General features: G+C 46.3%; 8 protein-coding genes across 8 annotated transcripts; 4 read left to right on the top strand and 4 right to left on the bottom strand.

Annotated features, from left to right (window-relative positions):
• Positions 1-738: 738 nt before the first annotated feature.
• N7511_007749 (fungal specific transcription factor domain-containing protein) lies at positions 739-3,089 on the top strand (the record flags this gene model as incomplete). The annotated part of the gene is made up of 5 exons (XM_057130126.1): positions 739-1,376; positions 1,445-1,644; positions 1,707-1,839; positions 1,901-2,125; positions 2,180-3,089. 5 exons carry the CDS (start codon positions 739-741, stop codon positions 3,087-3,089), a joined length of 2,106 nt encoding a protein of 701 aa, XP_056981909.1.
• Positions 3,090-3,342: 253 nt separating this feature from the next.
• N7511_007750 (fungal specific transcription factor domain-containing protein) lies at positions 3,343-5,466 on the bottom strand (the record flags this gene model as incomplete). The annotated part of the gene is made up of 2 exons (XM_057130127.1): positions 3,343-5,318; positions 5,379-5,466. 2 exons carry the CDS (start codon positions 5,464-5,466, stop codon positions 3,343-3,345), a joined length of 2,064 nt encoding a protein of 687 aa, XP_056981910.1.
• A 927-nt stretch (positions 5,467-6,393) lies between these two features.
• N7511_007751 (nucleoside 2-deoxyribosyltransferase domain-containing protein) lies at positions 6,394-6,879 on the top strand (the record flags this gene model as incomplete). Its single annotated transcript, XM_057130128.1, has 1 exon — positions 6,394-6,879. One exon carries the CDS (start codon positions 6,394-6,396, stop codon positions 6,877-6,879), a length of 486 nt encoding a protein of 161 aa, XP_056981911.1.
• A 217-nt stretch (positions 6,880-7,096) lies between these two features.
• On the bottom strand, positions 7,097-7,662 carry N7511_007752 (EthD domain-containing protein; the record flags this gene model as incomplete). The annotated part of the gene is made up of 2 exons (XM_057130129.1): positions 7,097-7,369; positions 7,435-7,662. The coding sequence occupies 2 exons, from the start codon at positions 7,660-7,662 to the stop codon at positions 7,097-7,099; spliced, it is 501 nt and encodes a 166-aa protein (XP_056981912.1).
• Positions 7,663-9,097: 1,435 nt separating this feature from the next.
• N7511_007753 (transcription factor domain-containing protein) lies at positions 9,098-10,820 on the top strand (the record flags this gene model as incomplete). Its single annotated transcript, XM_057130130.1, has 2 exons — positions 9,098-9,631; positions 9,696-10,820. Coding segments are annotated over 2 exons (1,659 nt in total), but the record flags the coding sequence as incomplete, so codon positions are not given.
• A 496-nt stretch (positions 10,821-11,316) lies between these two features.
• N7511_007754 (uncharacterized protein) lies at positions 11,317-13,297 on the bottom strand (the record flags this gene model as incomplete). The annotated part of the gene is made up of 8 exons (XM_057130131.1): positions 11,317-11,544; positions 11,598-11,825; positions 11,896-12,025; positions 12,095-12,206; positions 12,264-12,410; positions 12,463-12,702; positions 12,752-12,847; positions 12,922-13,297. 8 exons carry the CDS (start codon positions 13,295-13,297, stop codon positions 11,317-11,319), a joined length of 1,557 nt encoding a protein of 518 aa, XP_056981914.1.
• Positions 13,298-14,025: 728 nt separating this feature from the next.
• N7511_007755 (NAD(P)H-dependent flavin oxidoreductase) lies at positions 14,026-15,337 on the bottom strand (the record flags this gene model as incomplete). Its single annotated transcript, XM_057130132.1, has 5 exons — positions 14,026-14,155; positions 14,206-14,427; positions 14,488-14,780; positions 14,836-14,856; positions 14,933-15,337. 5 exons carry the CDS (start codon positions 15,335-15,337, stop codon positions 14,026-14,028), a joined length of 1,071 nt encoding a protein of 356 aa, XP_056981915.1.
• A 430-nt stretch (positions 15,338-15,767) lies between these two features.
• N7511_007756 (uncharacterized protein) lies at positions 15,768-17,547 on the top strand (the record flags this gene model as incomplete). Its single annotated transcript, XM_057130133.1, has 3 exons — positions 15,768-15,831; positions 15,881-17,142; positions 17,212-17,547. The coding sequence occupies 3 exons, from the start codon at positions 15,768-15,770 to the stop codon at positions 17,545-17,547; spliced, it is 1,662 nt and encodes a 553-aa protein (XP_056981916.1).
• Between the last annotated feature and the right edge of the window lie 192 nt (positions 17,548-17,739).

Here is a 17,739-nt window from a genome sequence, read left to right on the forward strand (position 1 = left end):
GTATTGGTCATCTACGTTGGGATGTTCGGGGTTTTGTGACTATCCTTGAATGGGTTAACTCGGGACAGACTGTACAAAGACGCTTAGGGTCAATTCTATCGTACTATTGAATCTAAAATACTCGATTCTGACAGACAGTAGTTCATACTCACATAATTATCATAGTAGTTTCAGTCGGTGGAAATGCAATGGACACCGCTTTTATTAGCTTTTCTGATTTACAAGAATTGAAATTTAGCATACGAGTGATATTCCGTGTCCTGGTATCCTTAGCGAATCATTTATCGGATATTCTATCAATACTACATCTTATATCGCTCTGTGGCTATCACTGGGGGCCAATCTCGGGGAGCGCGCCCCGAATTCGGAGCCAACAATGGACCTGTTGGGCTGCTGAGGTCAGCAAGGGAATCCCCACGCCGGCGCCACCTTCCCCAGTCATTTCCCCGCAGAATTCCTCCGTGAACTCGATTATTGACCTTCAGATAGCCCCTTGTCTGACTCTCGCTATACAGCGGATAGTCAACCCCTTGAAAACTTCAACATATCATGGCTGGAATATCTCCCCAACATGAGCCAGCCTCAGAACCAAAGTCAAGAGCAACAAAACATGTTACGCGGGCATGTCTCAGTTGCCAGAAGCGCAAGACGAAATGTGATGGACTGAGGCCAAAATGTAGTGTGTGCTCGCTATACAGTCGAGATTGCAGCTATTCACAACAGATCGATAAACGCAGGATGGCAGCGAAAGGAAAGGTCTCTACGATGGTAGCATACGTACAAGAGCTTGAGTCGCTGCTAACACATCACCACATTCAACTCCCATTCAATCGACCCAAACATTTCTTGCCTCCGCTGGCCTCCCCTTCACCCCCAGCGAGCGATGCTCAGCACGCCTTGGGGAGAACAACATTATCCGCAAATGATCCTGCGGCACCTTTGAACGAGCCGTCCTTGTCGACCATTTCAGATGAAAGTCCACTGCCAATGCAGGACCAGTCATCTATATCGGGAGAGTCTTCATATGATGTAAACCCTTTGTTAGACCGAATGGGGTCGCTGCAAATCGCAGAAGATGGGCAGCTACGATTTTTCGGGCCAACTTCAAACCTTCATATCTCCCACGTTGGACCTTTCCCACTTTTTAACTCCAACATTCGGTCCGTTCATTGGAATGAATCTCTTATTCTAACCGCCGCTGGCGTGAACGACCACGTGAGCGATGAGCTAGAGGATCATTTGACCAAGTTGTACTTTGCTTGGGAGAACCCAAACATTCCCTTGGTGGATGAGAGGACCTATTATCGAGAAAAGGCCCGGTATAGGCAGATGAACCAGCCTAGTCATCGATACTCCGAAGTTTTGAACAATGCAATGTGAGTACAATTTACTGGCTTGACCTAACATTAACTTGTGACCAAAGCTTGAGGCTGACATGAACCAGATGTGCCGTTGGAGCGACATTGACTTCTCGCTACTGCCCTGACTTACCAGAGTGTCTGGTAGACTTTTTCGCAACGAGATCCAAGGCACTTCTAGAAGTTGAGATGGATTCACCGACTTTGAGCACGGTGCAGTCTCTGGGTATTTTGAGCGGTGTAGAGGCCCTCCTCACTCGAGATGCTCGTGGATGGCTTTATAGTGGTAAGCTTGATACTATACCCTGTTACCTGTGGCCATCACTAACTAAGCTGCCTTTATCACAGGAATGGCGATGCGACTTGCAACAGACCTAGGCCTCCACATCGATGCTGCTCCCTTTGCTGAAAGAGGTTTGATTGATTATGATGAAGCACGACTTCGCAGCTCCACATTCTGGGGTACTTATATTCATGAAAGGTAAGTTATCTTTCATAAAAGTTAGATGTGTGGTTTCGACAAACTGACAAATATATCATAGAATGTGGAGCTTATATGTTGGTCGGCCTGAGTCTATTGACCACTTGGATATTACCGTACAGTTGCAGTTTCCCGGTGACCCTCATACAGAATCGAGCGATATGTGGTGCCCATATATCGATGAGGGCCAGCAAGCGAAAAACTGGCAAGCCCCTGCATTACTAAATGAAGTCGCTCAAGGCACAGTCCATCTTTGCACGAAAATGGCTGCAATACGGAAGGTCTTGTGAGTGAAAGTGCAAATTTCTGCTCATTTATCCCTCTGCTAACCTCCTCTCAGGTATAGTATGCCTCGAGGACGCCAGCCTGATATCAAGAAGCTCTACGCTTTTGCGGTGAAGGCGAGAGCTGAACTTTCTCTTTGGGCATCTGGTTTATCAGAAAGCCTTTCGGTCGATATAAACGATATCGGAATACGTCTCCCGCATGTTTTACAGTTACAGTATGATTGCACCCATATTAATCTTCTTTTTGCGGACATTGCTAAAATCAGACGCAGTATGCAATTTCATGCCGTGCGCATTATTGTTGATCAACCCTTTGCCTTTCAGCTAGCGGGTGTAACCGGTCTGACGGAGGCACAAATAGCACAAAGTCGCGATTGTTGCCATGATGCAGCGTGTTCTATTACAAAACTTTTGCAGGCAACTCGCCGGCATTTCTCACTCCGCCGTGTGAATATCCAAGCCGTACATCTTATTTTTACGGCCATGCTAGTCCATGTGCACAGCGCCTTTTTGTCCGCCGATTTCCAAATCCGTGACACGGCGCGAAGACAGCTGGAAATTTGCTCTCAGGCTCTTGGTGAGATAGGCCAAGCATATAAAAATGCTCTCCGGGCTTTGGAGGTGATAACTTCCATCAAAACGGACCTTTTACGTCAAGAGAGGAGATCATCCACCAGCGATAGAAACCTGATTAGTCAATCCGGTACCGTGGGATCAATGCTCGCACTGGGCCAGATAACATCTGCAATGCCTAGAGGAGAGTCTAGTGGAGCGTCTCAAGCCTGGCATGGTAGCTATACGAACGATTCGCTTTTGAACAGCTTCGGATTTGGGCTCGATTTGAGTTTGGAAACTTGTCCTCCTACAAATGACAGTCGTCCTTCCAATGAACACCCGTCATGGGAGTCATTTGATGAATTCTCGGCGCCTTTGTGTACGGAAGAGATTCCTCATCTTACCTGATAGTATGTTGCTGAGTTTTCGATCGCTGTTGCAATTTTATCTAGAGAAGCCAATGAAGAAAGATGTATATATTGTACACTGACAGGTCCTTAAGCTACCTAAGACTTCACCTGGCGCCGACGAAAACAATGTCAAAATATCTTTTTCTATGTCTTTATTTCATGTACACATTGAAGCAAATACGTCAGACTTCGTCCGCAGTTTTGCAGTATAAAATCTGGCTTTTTTTGGTCAACAGATGATTTTCTTGGTTTCAACTGCAGCCGGAGTTAAACGTAGACGAAAATGGAACCGAATTAAAAAAGCTCAACTCTTCGCCCAAATCTAAAAATTCATAAGTCCCCACTGAATGATGCGACGTCGTTGTTTCAGTAGCTCTCTCTCCGGATTTTTGATATTGAATGTGCGAGGTTGGGGACTGATATGATGCTGGTGACTCTGGAGAGGCTGAGTCGTGAGGGTCCTCATCGAAAACTGAACTGCCATCTGAGACACTAGATTCAGTAGGTGCGAGATCTTGTAGGAACCGCTTTTCCGATGGGGTCATCATGAAATGTGAGTATATCAGCTTGTTCAACTCAGGCAGTTCGAGGTTGTCCAGTTGCTGTCCGATATTTTGTGACGAGACAGATACCGGAATTCTGGCTTCGAACCGGCTGGTGGCAGTATTTTGTCGCTGCAGTCCTTCCCAGCTCTTAGAATGAGAATAGTAAAGGTCTTCTCTTGGTAATGGGGTGTCTCTCTTCTGTACAGCGGCATCCACAAAGGCCAAAGCTCTATCTGCGGATGGGTACGTATCTTTGAGCTGTTGGAGCGTTTGCGAGCAAGTCTGAAAGTTTGTAATCGCTAATTGACGAGCTGATGAATCGGTAGATTGGAGATCACTCAGATATTGAACAATCGCTGTTTCGAGCATCGCGACTTGAACGTCTGAAAACAGGCGGATGAGAGCCTGAGAGCGAAAATAACTGCATGTCTGAGTAATTGCGGCTGCCGCGTTGGAGACTCGTCGTCGTGATAATTCTTCCAGCTCCGGCAGCTGAGGCGCCATGGAAGTGAATTGCGGTCGGTGCAATGCACTGCATGCAAGATTATAGATGTCATTTAACATTGCGCGAAAATGTAGTACAACATCTCCGTGCTTATTGATGCGACGTTGGGGCTCCGACGAACACCATTTTAATGCGTCTGGCAGCGTTTCAACCCATTCTTCTAACTCGCTGTCGCGGAATAGGATCTCGGCGCTATTTGCACCTGGACTTCGAGGAACCAGAGTTTCCTTGGGTCTTCCTGTCGATGTCGTCTGTTCCAGAGAAACGGTGTATTGCGAATTAATAATCCTCGTAATGCATTTGCAACATTCTAATATCGCGATGCTGATCTGAGAGATGATCTTTCGCATAGAAGGGTCTCGAATTGCAGGGTGATTTCCATCACTTCCAAGACAACACTTGGTTGACAAGGGACCTATTTCAAAGTCTGACGGCCCCAGAACATGGTCAATAAGCTCGATATCATTTATTTGAAATAAACGTCTTGTCTGGATACAGACCAATCGATCTCTGATATAGCATGACCAAGAAATTCGATTCCAAAGCCCTGGCTGTTGTTGAATAAATAGTTTTTCGGATTCTGTTGGATTTGTCTTGATTGAAGTCCAGATTGCTTTTGCGACACCGACAAAATGCCATGCGTCATAAGTCGGATCCGAGTTCTCGTCCCAGTATGTCATCAGAAGTACACTTTGCAACGTGGTCAGGCGGTCGTCTTCGCATCCAAATTCATACAGGAGATTGACTCGTTTGAACCGAGTTCGCCGGGCTTCTTTCCTATCCTTAAATCCCTCGATAGCCAGGGACTTTGTTGTTTGAAACCCTGTCGCAGCAAACATCACTGCTTGAAATAACAGAAAACTGATACCCCGAGTTCCACTGTAACTTTGATCAATTACCATCAGAAAGTCTTCCAAGTTCAAAATTGGTGAGGCTGGATAGACAAATTGAATGAAGTTGTGCAATATCTCGTCTCTGATAATTGGTTCAGAAACACTCAGAGCACCCTCTTCTTTGAGTACATTGCAATCCTGGGAGGTAATTGAAGGAGACAATGGAGAAGCATAGTCTGGCAACCACTTGCGCCAGTTTACCGGCCCCTTGTCAGACGAGATTGTTTGCTTAGAGCTGTCGAAAGAGTTCTGAGCTTCTCCAATCCAATATTGCGTCGATTCATCTATGAAATAAAAGATTAGAGTGGCTTTTATTGGACGTAGAAGATGTGACCACACCGTACCCAATTCGCCTATAGAAGCGATTATTTGTTGGGAATCCAATTCATCATTACCACTAATTTGTTCTAGTGATGGACCTTCTCTAGGCATCGTGGGCGTGCCTTTGGCGGCTTTCCCCCTTCCATCAATGGGGATAGAGCAGGCAAGGTCGTAGAAGCGACACGAAGTGCAAGGAGCGCCTCTTGAAGTGACATCGCACCTGACCTTGCGACGACGACAACCGGAGCAGGCTCTTGCGGATCGCTTTCGATATCCGCGTCTAGCGGAGGAGTATGCTCTAAATTTGAGCATGATCTGAATCGCGGGTGTAGTTGGTAGAGGCAAAGTTTGTCGGTTGAAAAGACAAGGCCAAGCTTACATGCCGAGTCCCAGAACTTTAGTCAGTTGAAGACATAGAACAGTACATCAAGGCACAAGTTGCCTGGAATTGAGTTCTAGGGCTTCCAGGACCAGACTGACTAAGGGCGGGATTGTAAACCCGCGGAATTATCAGGCGGTAAGAAATGAAATGGCATGGCCGCATCATACAACTTAGGTACACTTTCTTTTTATTAGACACCCTGGACTGTTGAGTCAGGCACTGTTTCACGATTTTCTATTCAGCAAGCGCAGTGTTATATTGGTGGAGCGGCATTCCATCGTTTAGCTTTCGTCGGTTGCTCTCTTCTTTGAATTCGGACTTTTTACATATTCTTAAGGCAACTGTCAAAAGCTCTGTCTTATTCATGCCACAAAATGTATAACACAGTTTCAAAAACAAAAATGAAATACCAAATATAATTTCTGAATTGTTATACAACCAATCCAGACTAGTCATCATTAACGTTAGCGTCCGACGATTACACAACACTGAAGGTTATCGGTCGACCCCCACCTTGTGCACAAGTCGGAAACAAGCGTTTCTAAGCCGAGAATTCTCGCTGAAAAGAAGCATAAGCTGGTATTCTAAGCTGGTGACTCCAACCGTCTGTCTTCTTTCTCAAACGACCTTCAAAAATACCTTCGCGCTCCTAAAAAATGACCCAGGCACAAAACCAGGTCATATTCGCGCCTTCAAGCGAAGCTCCACGGGGTCTGAAGTCCATATTTCTCGCCGGTGCCATCAGCGAAGTGGATAATTACGACTGGCGTGAGCTTCTATCTACCGCTCTCTCCGACTTGTCTGTCACACTCTACAATCCGTACCGTCCTGATTGGGACAGCTCGTGGGGTGAGGACATCGATTTCGATCCTTACCGCGAGCAGGTGGAGTGGGAACTAGAAAAGCAGGAGAAGGCGGACATTGTTGTTGTTTACTTCCATCCGGCTTCCCAGGCGCCCATTAGTTTGCTCGAGCTCGGGCTCTGTGCGCGGGTACCAGGAAAGGCCATCGTTTTCTGTCCAGACGGGTACTGGAAGAGAGGGAATGTGCAAATTGTGTGCAATAAATATGAGGTTGAAATGGTGGATAATGATGATGAGCTTAGAGAGGCGGTTGTGAGAAGGTTGCCTGTTGGCCTCTGACTCCTTGGTTAAGCCTCTGATGGTGAAACTTGACTTCTGAAGATCTTCGCCAATGTTACTTGATAAGTTCGCTATATGATTATAATTTTCGTTTCATTGAACACTTTACCGATTGCGAATTCAGAGATATACTATTTAGCTCTTATCAACAGGATTAAAATGCTTGAAGTATGACCTTGTGCCAGTATTACATACCAAGCTGTCTTGTAACTGCTAATCACTGTGCTGCCTTGGTTGACAATCCACTCTTTCCATTGAGATCTTGAGCAGCACTGCCCACAACCACGTTCTCGTAACCGATCATATATTTCATTGGCAAAGCCATGAACCGCGCGCAGTCATCACCCAGCGCAGCCGAGTACTCAGAGCTTTGACAGAATCCCAACCAACCATCCCAGTCTTTCACCCAGAGCTGTGCACATGCGTCGTAATCCAGAACACTTTCACCTATGCCTGTCATAAGTGCTTTCATCTCAGGGGTTTGATGATGCTATAGTTTGTTAATAAGTGATCATAACACTACGTTATGATGGCATCACACAATCATGTTCTTACCTGAGCATATCGAAGGATATTGTGTTGAAAAGCCTGGGTAGCGACGGCCAAGTCCGCGTGAACAGTTTGCCAGTGCCTGTAAAACTGTTCGTGTGTGATGCCCTCCTTCTTTTTGAAAAACACTGAGACTTTGATCGCAGGATGGAAGTTTGGCTCAGAGTCATAATTCAGCTCTGAATGAGTAAATTGGTGATCTTCGGGCAGAGGTTTCATCGTATTGCTCGGCATTTTCAATGATGAATGTTTTTGGTTATTCAGGACGGATACTCCAATTGAAGAGAACATACGGCATACTTATAAAATCCCAAAGATACTCAGATTAGTCAATGTGGCGGGTCAGGTCGACGCCGGTTCCATGACGGGGTCCGGGTATCGTTACCGAGCTACGGTTGGCTTCCCATCAGCCAGTCCGCCATCTACGCAATGCAATTTTCCTGTGCAGCCTTAATCTTTTGTCTTTGCAATCGGAATCTGTATTTTGATTCATTTTTTTATTCACATAAACTTACGCCGTCCTGATTTAACAAAATTTTAGGTGTTCCGGGTGATTGTATCGGCAACAGTCTACGTCATATATGCATGTATTTTACTGTGGGTCAAGTGGCAGTTTTCCAAGTCATGGAGTTTGTCCAGAAAATTAAAAAGGACCGAGGCGGATGTCAAAGAACCTAGACCATACAAACCAAAAATTATGGAGATAAGCGAAAAATTCCATCCTTATTCTAATGCGGTGGAAATAACAAGAATCAAGCAGAAAAATATAAAAGATTTAAAGCCCACCAGAACATAGAACAGCCCTCAGAGTAAAGCTCAACCCTAGGGAGAGAGAGAGGTGGTGTGAAAATGGCCAGGCTCAATGCTTAGATTTAAGCTTCATGAATTAAAAGTCGGCAGGTCTTCAAATAGTAGAACTGAAGGTATTCTAGAATTGGTCACGCCTGGGTCGGCTTCATAATTCAAAAATTATACAATCAAATATCCAGCCCAGCGAGTATAGAATCTTGGTTAAGATCTCTTCAATCATCATTGTCTCTCTATATGTCTGCCAAAAGCCTTGGAGTTCATGATTTCGCTGACTAAAATATTTGTGCGGAACGTGGAATTGCAAACCCGCGGAACTGGGCCGCACTTCTGTTCTGGTAGTCTCGACGGCGCATGCCACGAGCATTGCTTTCCCCTCTACAGAGCCAAGACGATGAACATGCAATACTGAATGACACCACTGTAACACTGTTAATATCCTACTACTCCACTCTTACACAATATCGACGACCTCTTTTTGCGCCAAGCGCCTCAGTTTCGTCGACTTTATCCCATCTCGCTCTTAATCCCTGCTCAAATCGCGCACAAGTGGAATATGGGCCACGCACCTAAACGATCGCGAACAATCGAGTCGGGCGCCTGTTCGCACTGTGTCGCTCAACGGGAACGATGCTACATAGGCGTGCGGGGCATTCCATGTTCCAATTGCCGCCGATCGAAGACTCGTTGCGACGGCGTCGCTAGTGAAGAGTGAGTAGTATCTTCAATTGCCACGATCCCCCCTCTAGCATACAAATTTTAGCTAAAAAATAGGACAAATAGAATCCCAACGAAAAAGAGAGTGCCGTCGAGGGTCTATTGTGATGGTAAGTGAACTGAAATGCGCCATGCGTTCCTAGTTGTGAGCGATTTCTTACCAACATACCTCGTCATTAATGAAGAGGGGTTATTTGAATCACAGATTCGTCAGACCGAAAAAGAGCAATTGCCTCGAGGTCAAACCACTACGGATGTTCTAGCGAACACTTCATTGGAAAACTATGTGTCGATCATGAATCAGCTTCTCGGCCCTAAGCCACCCGATCGCCCGCCCTCGCTCAATGCCCCACGATATGTATCCGAGCTTCCGGCTCGCCTGGAAGCGAGTGATATGGACTACCTTGAGAGTAAAGGAGCTTTATGCCTTCCCACTGCTCCCTTTCGAAAACAGCTTTTGAGAAGTTATATACTGTGGGTACACCCGCAGGTTCCAGCGTTGGATCTGCCAAGGTTTCTGCGAGCGATCGCTGCGAACGATGGCAAAGACCGCATTAGCCTGCTTTTGTTTCATGCAGTAATGTTTGCTGCTTCCGCGTTTGTTGATATATCACACATTCAGGACGAGGGGTATGTGTCGCGGAAGGCAGCCCGCGAAGTTTTGTTTCGACGCGTGAAGGTGCGTACGAGTCTATATTCATAAGTTGTGTAGCCGTTCCCCCCGAGACTAATGATCTTGGTAGGTGGTCTTCGAGCTTAATTGCGAAGATGACCCTCTCGCAGCGGTGCAAGCCCTGCTTCTTATCATCTATTGGAATGATCTACCTCATGCGGAAAAGGGTGCGCCACATTGGATAGGCGTCTGTTTATCGCTAGCAATATCTATTGGACTCCACCGCACTCCCGATTCTTCTTCCCTCACAGTTTCGGAGCAAAAAATGCGCAAACGCACCTGGTGGTGTGTGCACAATCATACTCGACTTACTGTGGAAAGTTTGCTTTCCGCGATACGTATGCAGGAGGATCGTCAAGACCGGAAACTTTTCAATGTTTCTATGATCGCGCTCAGCGACTTTGAAATAATGCTCTTTCCCCCCGAGCTAAGAGCTGTTGTGGACGATTGCGAGGTATTGCGCAACGTTGATTATCAGAAGACGTATGCTCAAGTCTTCATCGAAAAGGCAAGACTTTGTCAATTATCTCGATTTTCGAGCATCTTGAATCGAGTACAGAGGCTGGTTCGCGGAGAAGACAAAGCAGACAGCGAACTGTACTTGGGGGCAAAATCAACCCAAGTCGAGGTAGAAGATCTTCAACGATGGCAGTCTCGGCTACCTGATACAGTAAAAACCCAGTGTCCAGCGAGTCTTGCCCCGACAGATTGTGAGCGAAGCATCTATTTGCACCAAACCTGGCTTCAACTCCTTTATCTAGGTTCACTGTATGGGGCATGCTGCAATGACCTGGAAATTTTGGATAAAGATCACGCTGTTTTTGGACAGATTTCTCGATCACTCGTGGCCGAAAAATGTCTCCTGGACATTACTGATGTTTTGGACGAAGTGGACAGTTTGGAGCTATCCGAGCAGCTGCCTTGTCCAACCTCGGCACTTCTAATATTTGTTTTGGCCTATCACCGACAACCCGATATTGCTCGGACGCCAGAAAATACACGCTTTAGCATTCGCTCACTTCACAAGTGCTGGAAAGTGCTGCGAAAATTGAAGGAATCCTCCGATCTAGCGGCTCATATGACCGCTGCGGTCGAACATGCGGTCTGTGATGACCTTTGGCTATCAATATCTGATATTTCTCTCCCGTGGCAGAAGGCATCTGTTGCAAATCGGACACCTAGCACACTATGGTGATTAATCAGCTTTGAATCGGTGATTTGGTTTCTTAATTCTGTCAAATAAAAGCATATGTCAGCGTGAGAGGCCTGGAGCTTTTACTATCTCTTCTGCATACTTAATGATTTGTCACATGTGCAGACTACTACTGTGAAGTTGAGGAAAACGAGATGACCCTAATCCTTTACTGACATCTCTTTAGTTCCAGAATTTTCTGATTACTTACTTTCATTCTCAGCCGGAAATTTGCTTTCTTCTGCTTATTCTGCGTACTCCGCCCAGCCTTCTTCTTCTTCTTCTGATCACTCCGCATCTAGAGCGTTGTTTGTTTAATGAAACCTTATTGCCAGAAATTGTCTACTTCCCAGTCAGCACTTTTATACGAAGTGCCCAAATCTCGAATTCCAAAACTGCTTTGCATGTGAAATGACGAACAAATAAGGTCTCTGAAGTAGTTGACAACGCACTCAAAGTTTGATGGTAGCCACTCTAGATATCTGTTAATTCTTCAACACTACAGCCTGTTATCTCGTCGAAAGCTGAATAGGTTCTGCTCTACTTTGACAAGAGATGGCCTGAGGAATCCACTTCGTCGAATCGGTTCTTCTGTCCAGCTGGCCAGCTGCTCCAATGTCGTGGCATCGGCGTGATTCGCAATTACACGAGCACCGTTACTCTTCAACCTACACACAACATGGCCTATGAGGGGTCGGTTATGGCGATCGTACTCAACGGTATATGTCTGTTTCTCTTCAGTAAGCAAATTCGGTGATTTGAAGAACCAGGAATACGCACTTCGACCACTGCTTCTTCTTCCACTGTCCCCAAGCTGATTGGGGACACGACGACTTGCATCGGAGTCTTGTCTTCCAGTGGATATGGCGTATGGGACTTGTCAGGCTGGGTAGAGAGGCATATTGCATTCTCTGTCGTCAACACACCACCATTGGCGAGAATGAGCCCATGTGAGGGCTCATGGCGACCCTGCAACTTTCGAAGTCGACGGACCATCTCAGCCACCGCCTGGAACCAGCAAAGGATAATCAGTCATTCCATAGATACTAGGACAAGCTGGATGGGACTTTGCTCTTACATGCATAGAATAATTTGCACCCGCGCCACCAAAAGATGTGAGACCTCCCAAAAGAGTGATTGGCTTTGGGGGGTTGCTATACGGGATTCCCAGGTGGTCGCAAGCCAGTTTTGGAACAATTGGGAAGCATCTGCCAGTATAAGCATTAAATTGACCAATTGCGAGTTTCCTAACTGGCCATCATGAGCGTGCAACTTACGAGTAAAAATCGAACAAATCAATATCCTCTTTGCGCAGTCCTGATGAACTCAAACACTCTTCCAAAGCAGTAGCAATTGCAGGGCTGGAGTGATAGTTGGATCGATTCCAAACTATAAACTGGTCAGTAGATTGCACGGAAATATACAGAATAGATGTGCCGGCCTCACAATCTTCAGTATCGTTCCCTCTCCCACCTCCTAGCGGAAAGATCCATTTGTCACGGGAAATACCCATGCGCCCAGCGAGGTCAGTCGATGTCAGAATGCAAGCTCCGGCAATGTTTACGTCATTAAAGGCGTTCATTAGAAGCGGATCTAGCGCATTCGTGGTCAGTGCATTTTCTCTCTCTACTGCATGGGCACGAACACGGAAAACATATCATTCGGTTTCGTTTTGTTATTCTTCCAATTGTCTCTGCTGTTTCGGGCGGCTTATCGAAGTTCCACGATGCTGGATGCTTTGATGCAATTCTGGCGTATGTTCCGTATAGCGAGGCGGATTCCTGAAGATTGCTGACTGGCGTCTGTCCTTTATGGGCTCGTCGTGCATTTTCATACATAGCGTAGACATGCATCGGGACTCCAACCTTGTGCACTTCTCCAATTCCTATGAAAGTGAATATTTAGCTCTGTTTCATTGATTGGAACAGACATACCAGACAGCATGTCGACGTTGTTGGCATAGTATACGTCATTTGTTTTTGGCCTTGTCCATGGCGGAGGATATGAGTTGGTTTTAATGAATGTTTTCACTGTTGATCGTACGGTCAGTCACACGCAACTTTTCAAAGTAATCTTTCAGGCATTTCTCTCCAAGGCCACATACATGATGCCATTGCTTCTCCTCCTACTACAACCCCGACCTCTATGTCGCCTTTTGCAATCATCCGAGCTGTATCATCAATCAATTGAACGGGTGCACTTCCTTTCAAATCACTGTAAGCCTTGAATGAGGGTTTCACTCCTAAGTTCTCAGAAAGCAATTCTGGAAGATCTTTGTACGGCCACGTCGAGCTAGCCACAACGCTCACACTATCAAGAGATGCAATAAGTTCAGCCGTGCGAAAATTGGTCGCATCATGAGCCGATCTTTTGATTGCACTGAGCATCAAATGTAAAGGTTCAATCGCATCTTCTTTCAACCGAGAGGCATTCTTGATTTCACCCACACCGATAATTACTGGTATCTTTTGGGCTGTCATCGTTTGAGTCTGGGATGCAATAATAGGATCTTGATTGAATTTATGCATAAAGTTGTTGTTGTTTTTTATTTCTTGTTTTTATTTTTTGAACGTTTTGGTCCTGATAGACCTCGGTATAGGGCAACGAATTTACCCCACAGTGAGCTTGCAAGGGGGTAAGCTAAAATCTGGACAAAGTAGGAAGACCTCGGATCAATTTAGTGCCACTATTTCTGGACACGCTTTGGGGACTCTTTTGAGTCTCTTCTGAGTTAACTGTTCCTTTCGCTGGCAATGCATTTGACAATATGTGGCTGCTGGTCAGATTTCTTTTTGGTTCGCAGTGACATGCAAGACCGAACCTCATTATGGCTGTCTATCGCTATTCGGCTTTCATTCTGCATAACTTGAAGAAAAGAAAGGGACATTTTCATAAACTAGCGTTATAACAGATTTGCCCTGGTAACATTATCAACTTTCTCAAGACACAAGATTGAATATCAAGAGTTGTATCGGCATATTTCAATAATCCTGAACAGTTTGAGTCAAGGTACCATGGACAGACAGGCTTCCATACATTGAGCGAAATTTACGGACCAATACAGAGCATTTTAGTGTGTGTGTTGTATGATTTGCTTAACGTCACTTGAATAATAACGTGTAAAGGGAATACAGTATGATATTCGTGGAATTTAATATCAACAATATCCCCTTGTCAGCAGCAAGACGGCCATTGCATGCCAGGTCAATCAAATTTTTGCCTGCACATATTTCTGTGCTCCTCTCAACAGCTGAAAGGCCTCAACCACCATCTCCAGCACAATCTCTTTGGCTGACTGATCCTCCTGGGTGACCATTGCAGCCCCGCAGCCCATTGGCCTGTATTAAGTTCAATAATTGTATACAACCTCTCGTCATTATTAACGTACCTTTGTGTAGTGAGGTCCTCGATCTCATCTGTCAGCTTACCTTCTCTTTCCAGTCTATCCAGCTCATAGTCCAACACGATCAACCCTTGCCCCTGGAGTTTCTCGATTTCACTGCGACGGTTGAGTTCCCAGTCCCGGATAAATGGCGTTGCAAGAGCCCTTAGCGGACGACCCGTCCATAACGTGCTTCTCATAGTATCTTGAAAGCCAGCGTCGATAATACTGCCGAATAATTGGCTTAGTCGAAAGACAATCATTATCTTCACTCTCAAATTCACTTACGCTTTCTTCCCCAGCTTGGGAGCAGCAGACTCACGGGCCGCAACGAAACGTGTGCCAACCCACACCGCGCTAGCACCCATCATCAGTGCAGCAGCAATTCCTCGGCCGTCGAAGATGCCACCCGCTGCAACGAGCTGGACAACCCCTCCTGCTAGAGGAGACTGATATTGTTGGCAAGCATCTGCGCATGCAGGAATCAGCACACTAGTCGGAATTTCGCCCGTATGGCCCCCTGCCTCGCCACCTTGGGCGCAGACAAGGTCAGCACCTGCTTCGCAGGCTTTATGGACGTGCTACGCGAATGATCAGCGAGTTGCTCTCAGGATGGGTTTGACTAGTTCAATTTACCTTTGGGTGGCCGACCATATTCTTTGTTGGACCATCAATATTTTAGCTTTCAATTCAATACCTATTGACAAATAACTAAAGGGACCTCCATACATACCATATAGAGTATACCAGCTTCATGAAGCCGATCAACCACTTCTTTGGGAGGAATCCCTACGGCCGAAACAAAAAGCGCCGCTTTCTCATCAATGATCACGTCAATCAACTGATTAAGTGCGCCCTTGGTGTAATCTTTGTTGGTCTTCCGCGCTGAGCCCCCGACCTGGGGAAGCAAAAGATCCACACCAAAGGGTAGATCCGGGTTTCGTAGCTTAGCTTTTACCTCCTGAATGGCGTCGCGGAGCATCTTTGGCGTATAACCCAAGCCACCGAGGACACCCAGGCCCCCCGCGTTTGAGACGGCAGCAACTAGGTCAGAGCCGGCAGTGTGGCCCATCCCCGCAAGCAGAACAGGATGGTCAATGCGAAGCATCTGAGTCACTGGAGTGCTGATGAGAGCCATGGTATTGCAATGGTTTTAGTAAGTGAGAAATATGTTTGGACTTATTGATGGATCTAGTGAGGATATTACTCTCCTTTTAATATTCATATTCTATACAAGAGTGCCGATGCAGCAGCCGTGGTCTACACACTAGGGACATAATCTCAGCCTCGGTCTAGAATAGAGCGTCTGTCATCCATTGAAATTATCAATGGACATTGTTGTCCATTTTTTCGGGACTCTTGTCCAGCGGACCGTGCAGGGTATGATCGGTGTGCTTCTTGTTCGAGGCGGAGAACCGAGGCTTGGTCACCATTATAAGACTCTCAGCTGGGGCTATTGGATATCGTATTTCAAGGAAAGAGGTATGAATAGAGACTCACATTGATCAAGACAAGAATTAATTTTTCTGCGATACTTCTTTGTCGCAAAACTCAGCTTCTTTCTCGTCATGCATTTCAATCCCGAGCTCGACTGCGACATACCGTCGCTAGACCTCCTCACACTCTTATTTGGTGAGTCTGGAAAGTTTCGAGGCCACGAAATATCTGTTAATGTCAGCAGAGTCCCAATTTTGCTGGGCAAAGGATGATACGGTAATCCATGCAGAGTCTGGCAACGAGGCCAACTCTCTCACCAAATTACAATCGGTCACGCTTGTCCGTCGCCTGGCTTATGTGCTGCGCACTCATCTGGGCATTGGTAAAACCGGTGCCGGCAAAGACGTGGTGACTTTTATCTGCTCCAACAATCTTCTGAATCCAACATTGTTCTTTTCAGTCATCGGAGCGGGTGGTATCTATTCCGCTGCATCAACGGCGTTGACAGTGGCAGAGCTAGCCTGGCAAATCCAGTCAAGTAAAAGCCATCTGATAATAGCCACCGAAGACATGGCCGGCAGTGCTCTAGAGGCAGCAAAGAAGGCCAATCTATCCCCGGAAAGGGTCTTGATTCTTAGTCGTATGGGACTCAGTCGAAGCCTAAGCCCTGCAACGGACAGCAGTTGCAACCACCTTACTGAAACAAGAGAGCTTCCTTGGGAGCGAATCACCGATCACAGAATTCTGAAGTCTAGAGTGATCGCTTTGCTTTACTCCAGCGGTACCACTGGTATTCCCAAAGGCGTATGCCTCTCGCATAGCAACTTTGTAGCAGAAGCCGTTATAACCCAGGCAGCTATTGGGACATACCTCAGTCGCACACAACAAGAGTTTGAATATCGCACGATCGCGCATCTTCCAGTTGCTCACATTTCCGGACTGCAGGGTTATTTCATCAACGGCACTATGTCGGGTGGAATAGTATTTTGGATGCCCAAGTTCCGTTTCGAGGAATTTGTCCATGCGTCGAAGATTCACCGGCCAACTTTCATCACAACAGTCCCATCGATCTACTTGCAGATTGCAAAATCTCCGTCGGTCACAGTCGAGTTCCATAGCCTCCTACACGCCCAGTCAGGCGCTGCGCCAATGGGTCCGGAACTGCAGAAACTGGCCGAGTCAAAACTGAAATGCAAAGTCAGCCAGGCGTGGGGGTTGACTGAAACAACAGGGGCTGTTACTTGGCTGCCCTGGGATCGCCAGGATCACACTGGGAGTATTGGCACATTGTTGCCAAATACGCGTATAAAGATCGTTGATGATGACGAACTGGATGCCCCGGACGGTGATCGCGGTGAAATCCTAGTTAAGGGACCTAATTTGACCATGGGGTACTGGGATAACCCTGAAGCGACTGCAAACTCCTTTACTGCGGACGGGTGGTTCCGCACCGGGGATATTGGTGAACGCAGGAGTGGAAAGTTTTATATTGTTGATCGTAAGAAGGTTGGTCGTTCATTCTATAACAAGCTTCCTCATACTTTTTTGTGGTGTTGTGTTCTAACTTGTTTCCAGGAGTTAATCAAATACAAGGGCCTACAGGTAGCTCCTGCTGAGATCGAAACCTTTCTAATCGGACATGACCAAATCCTGGACGCCGCAGTCATTGGCATCGCGGATCCTGCTATTCCAGGTAATGAAATTCCACGTGCTTTCGTTGTCCGTAAGTCAGGACAAACCCTCATAACAGAAGAACAAGTCAAAGAGCATGTTAAAAGCAACCTAGCTGCTCACAAACAGTTACGTGGCGGCGTCATCTTTATTGAACAGGTTCCGCGCAACCCTTCAGGGAAGATCCTCAGGCGTAAATTGGCGGAGAAGATAGATCCACGCCGCATTGTCAAGCTATAAGCTTTGTGATATTTGACCTATTTAACTTGATTTATCATCGTGGATAACATATCCTGACTAAAATCACCACAAAATTCGGTCTAAAGACAAGTATAATACCTGTACAGTAATAATGCGCACCAGTATCAAACACTAGTCAGATCACAATGTGCCCATATTGGCATAGCCACAATGAGATTCAAGTTTCAAAGT

This window comes from Penicillium nucicola (genome assembly GCF_028828085.1).
Source record: "Penicillium nucicola strain IBT 29836 chromosome Unknown utg000008l, whole genome shotgun sequence".
Classification (NCBI taxonomy): Eukaryota; Fungi; Ascomycota; class Eurotiomycetes; order Eurotiales; family Aspergillaceae; genus Penicillium; species Penicillium nucicola.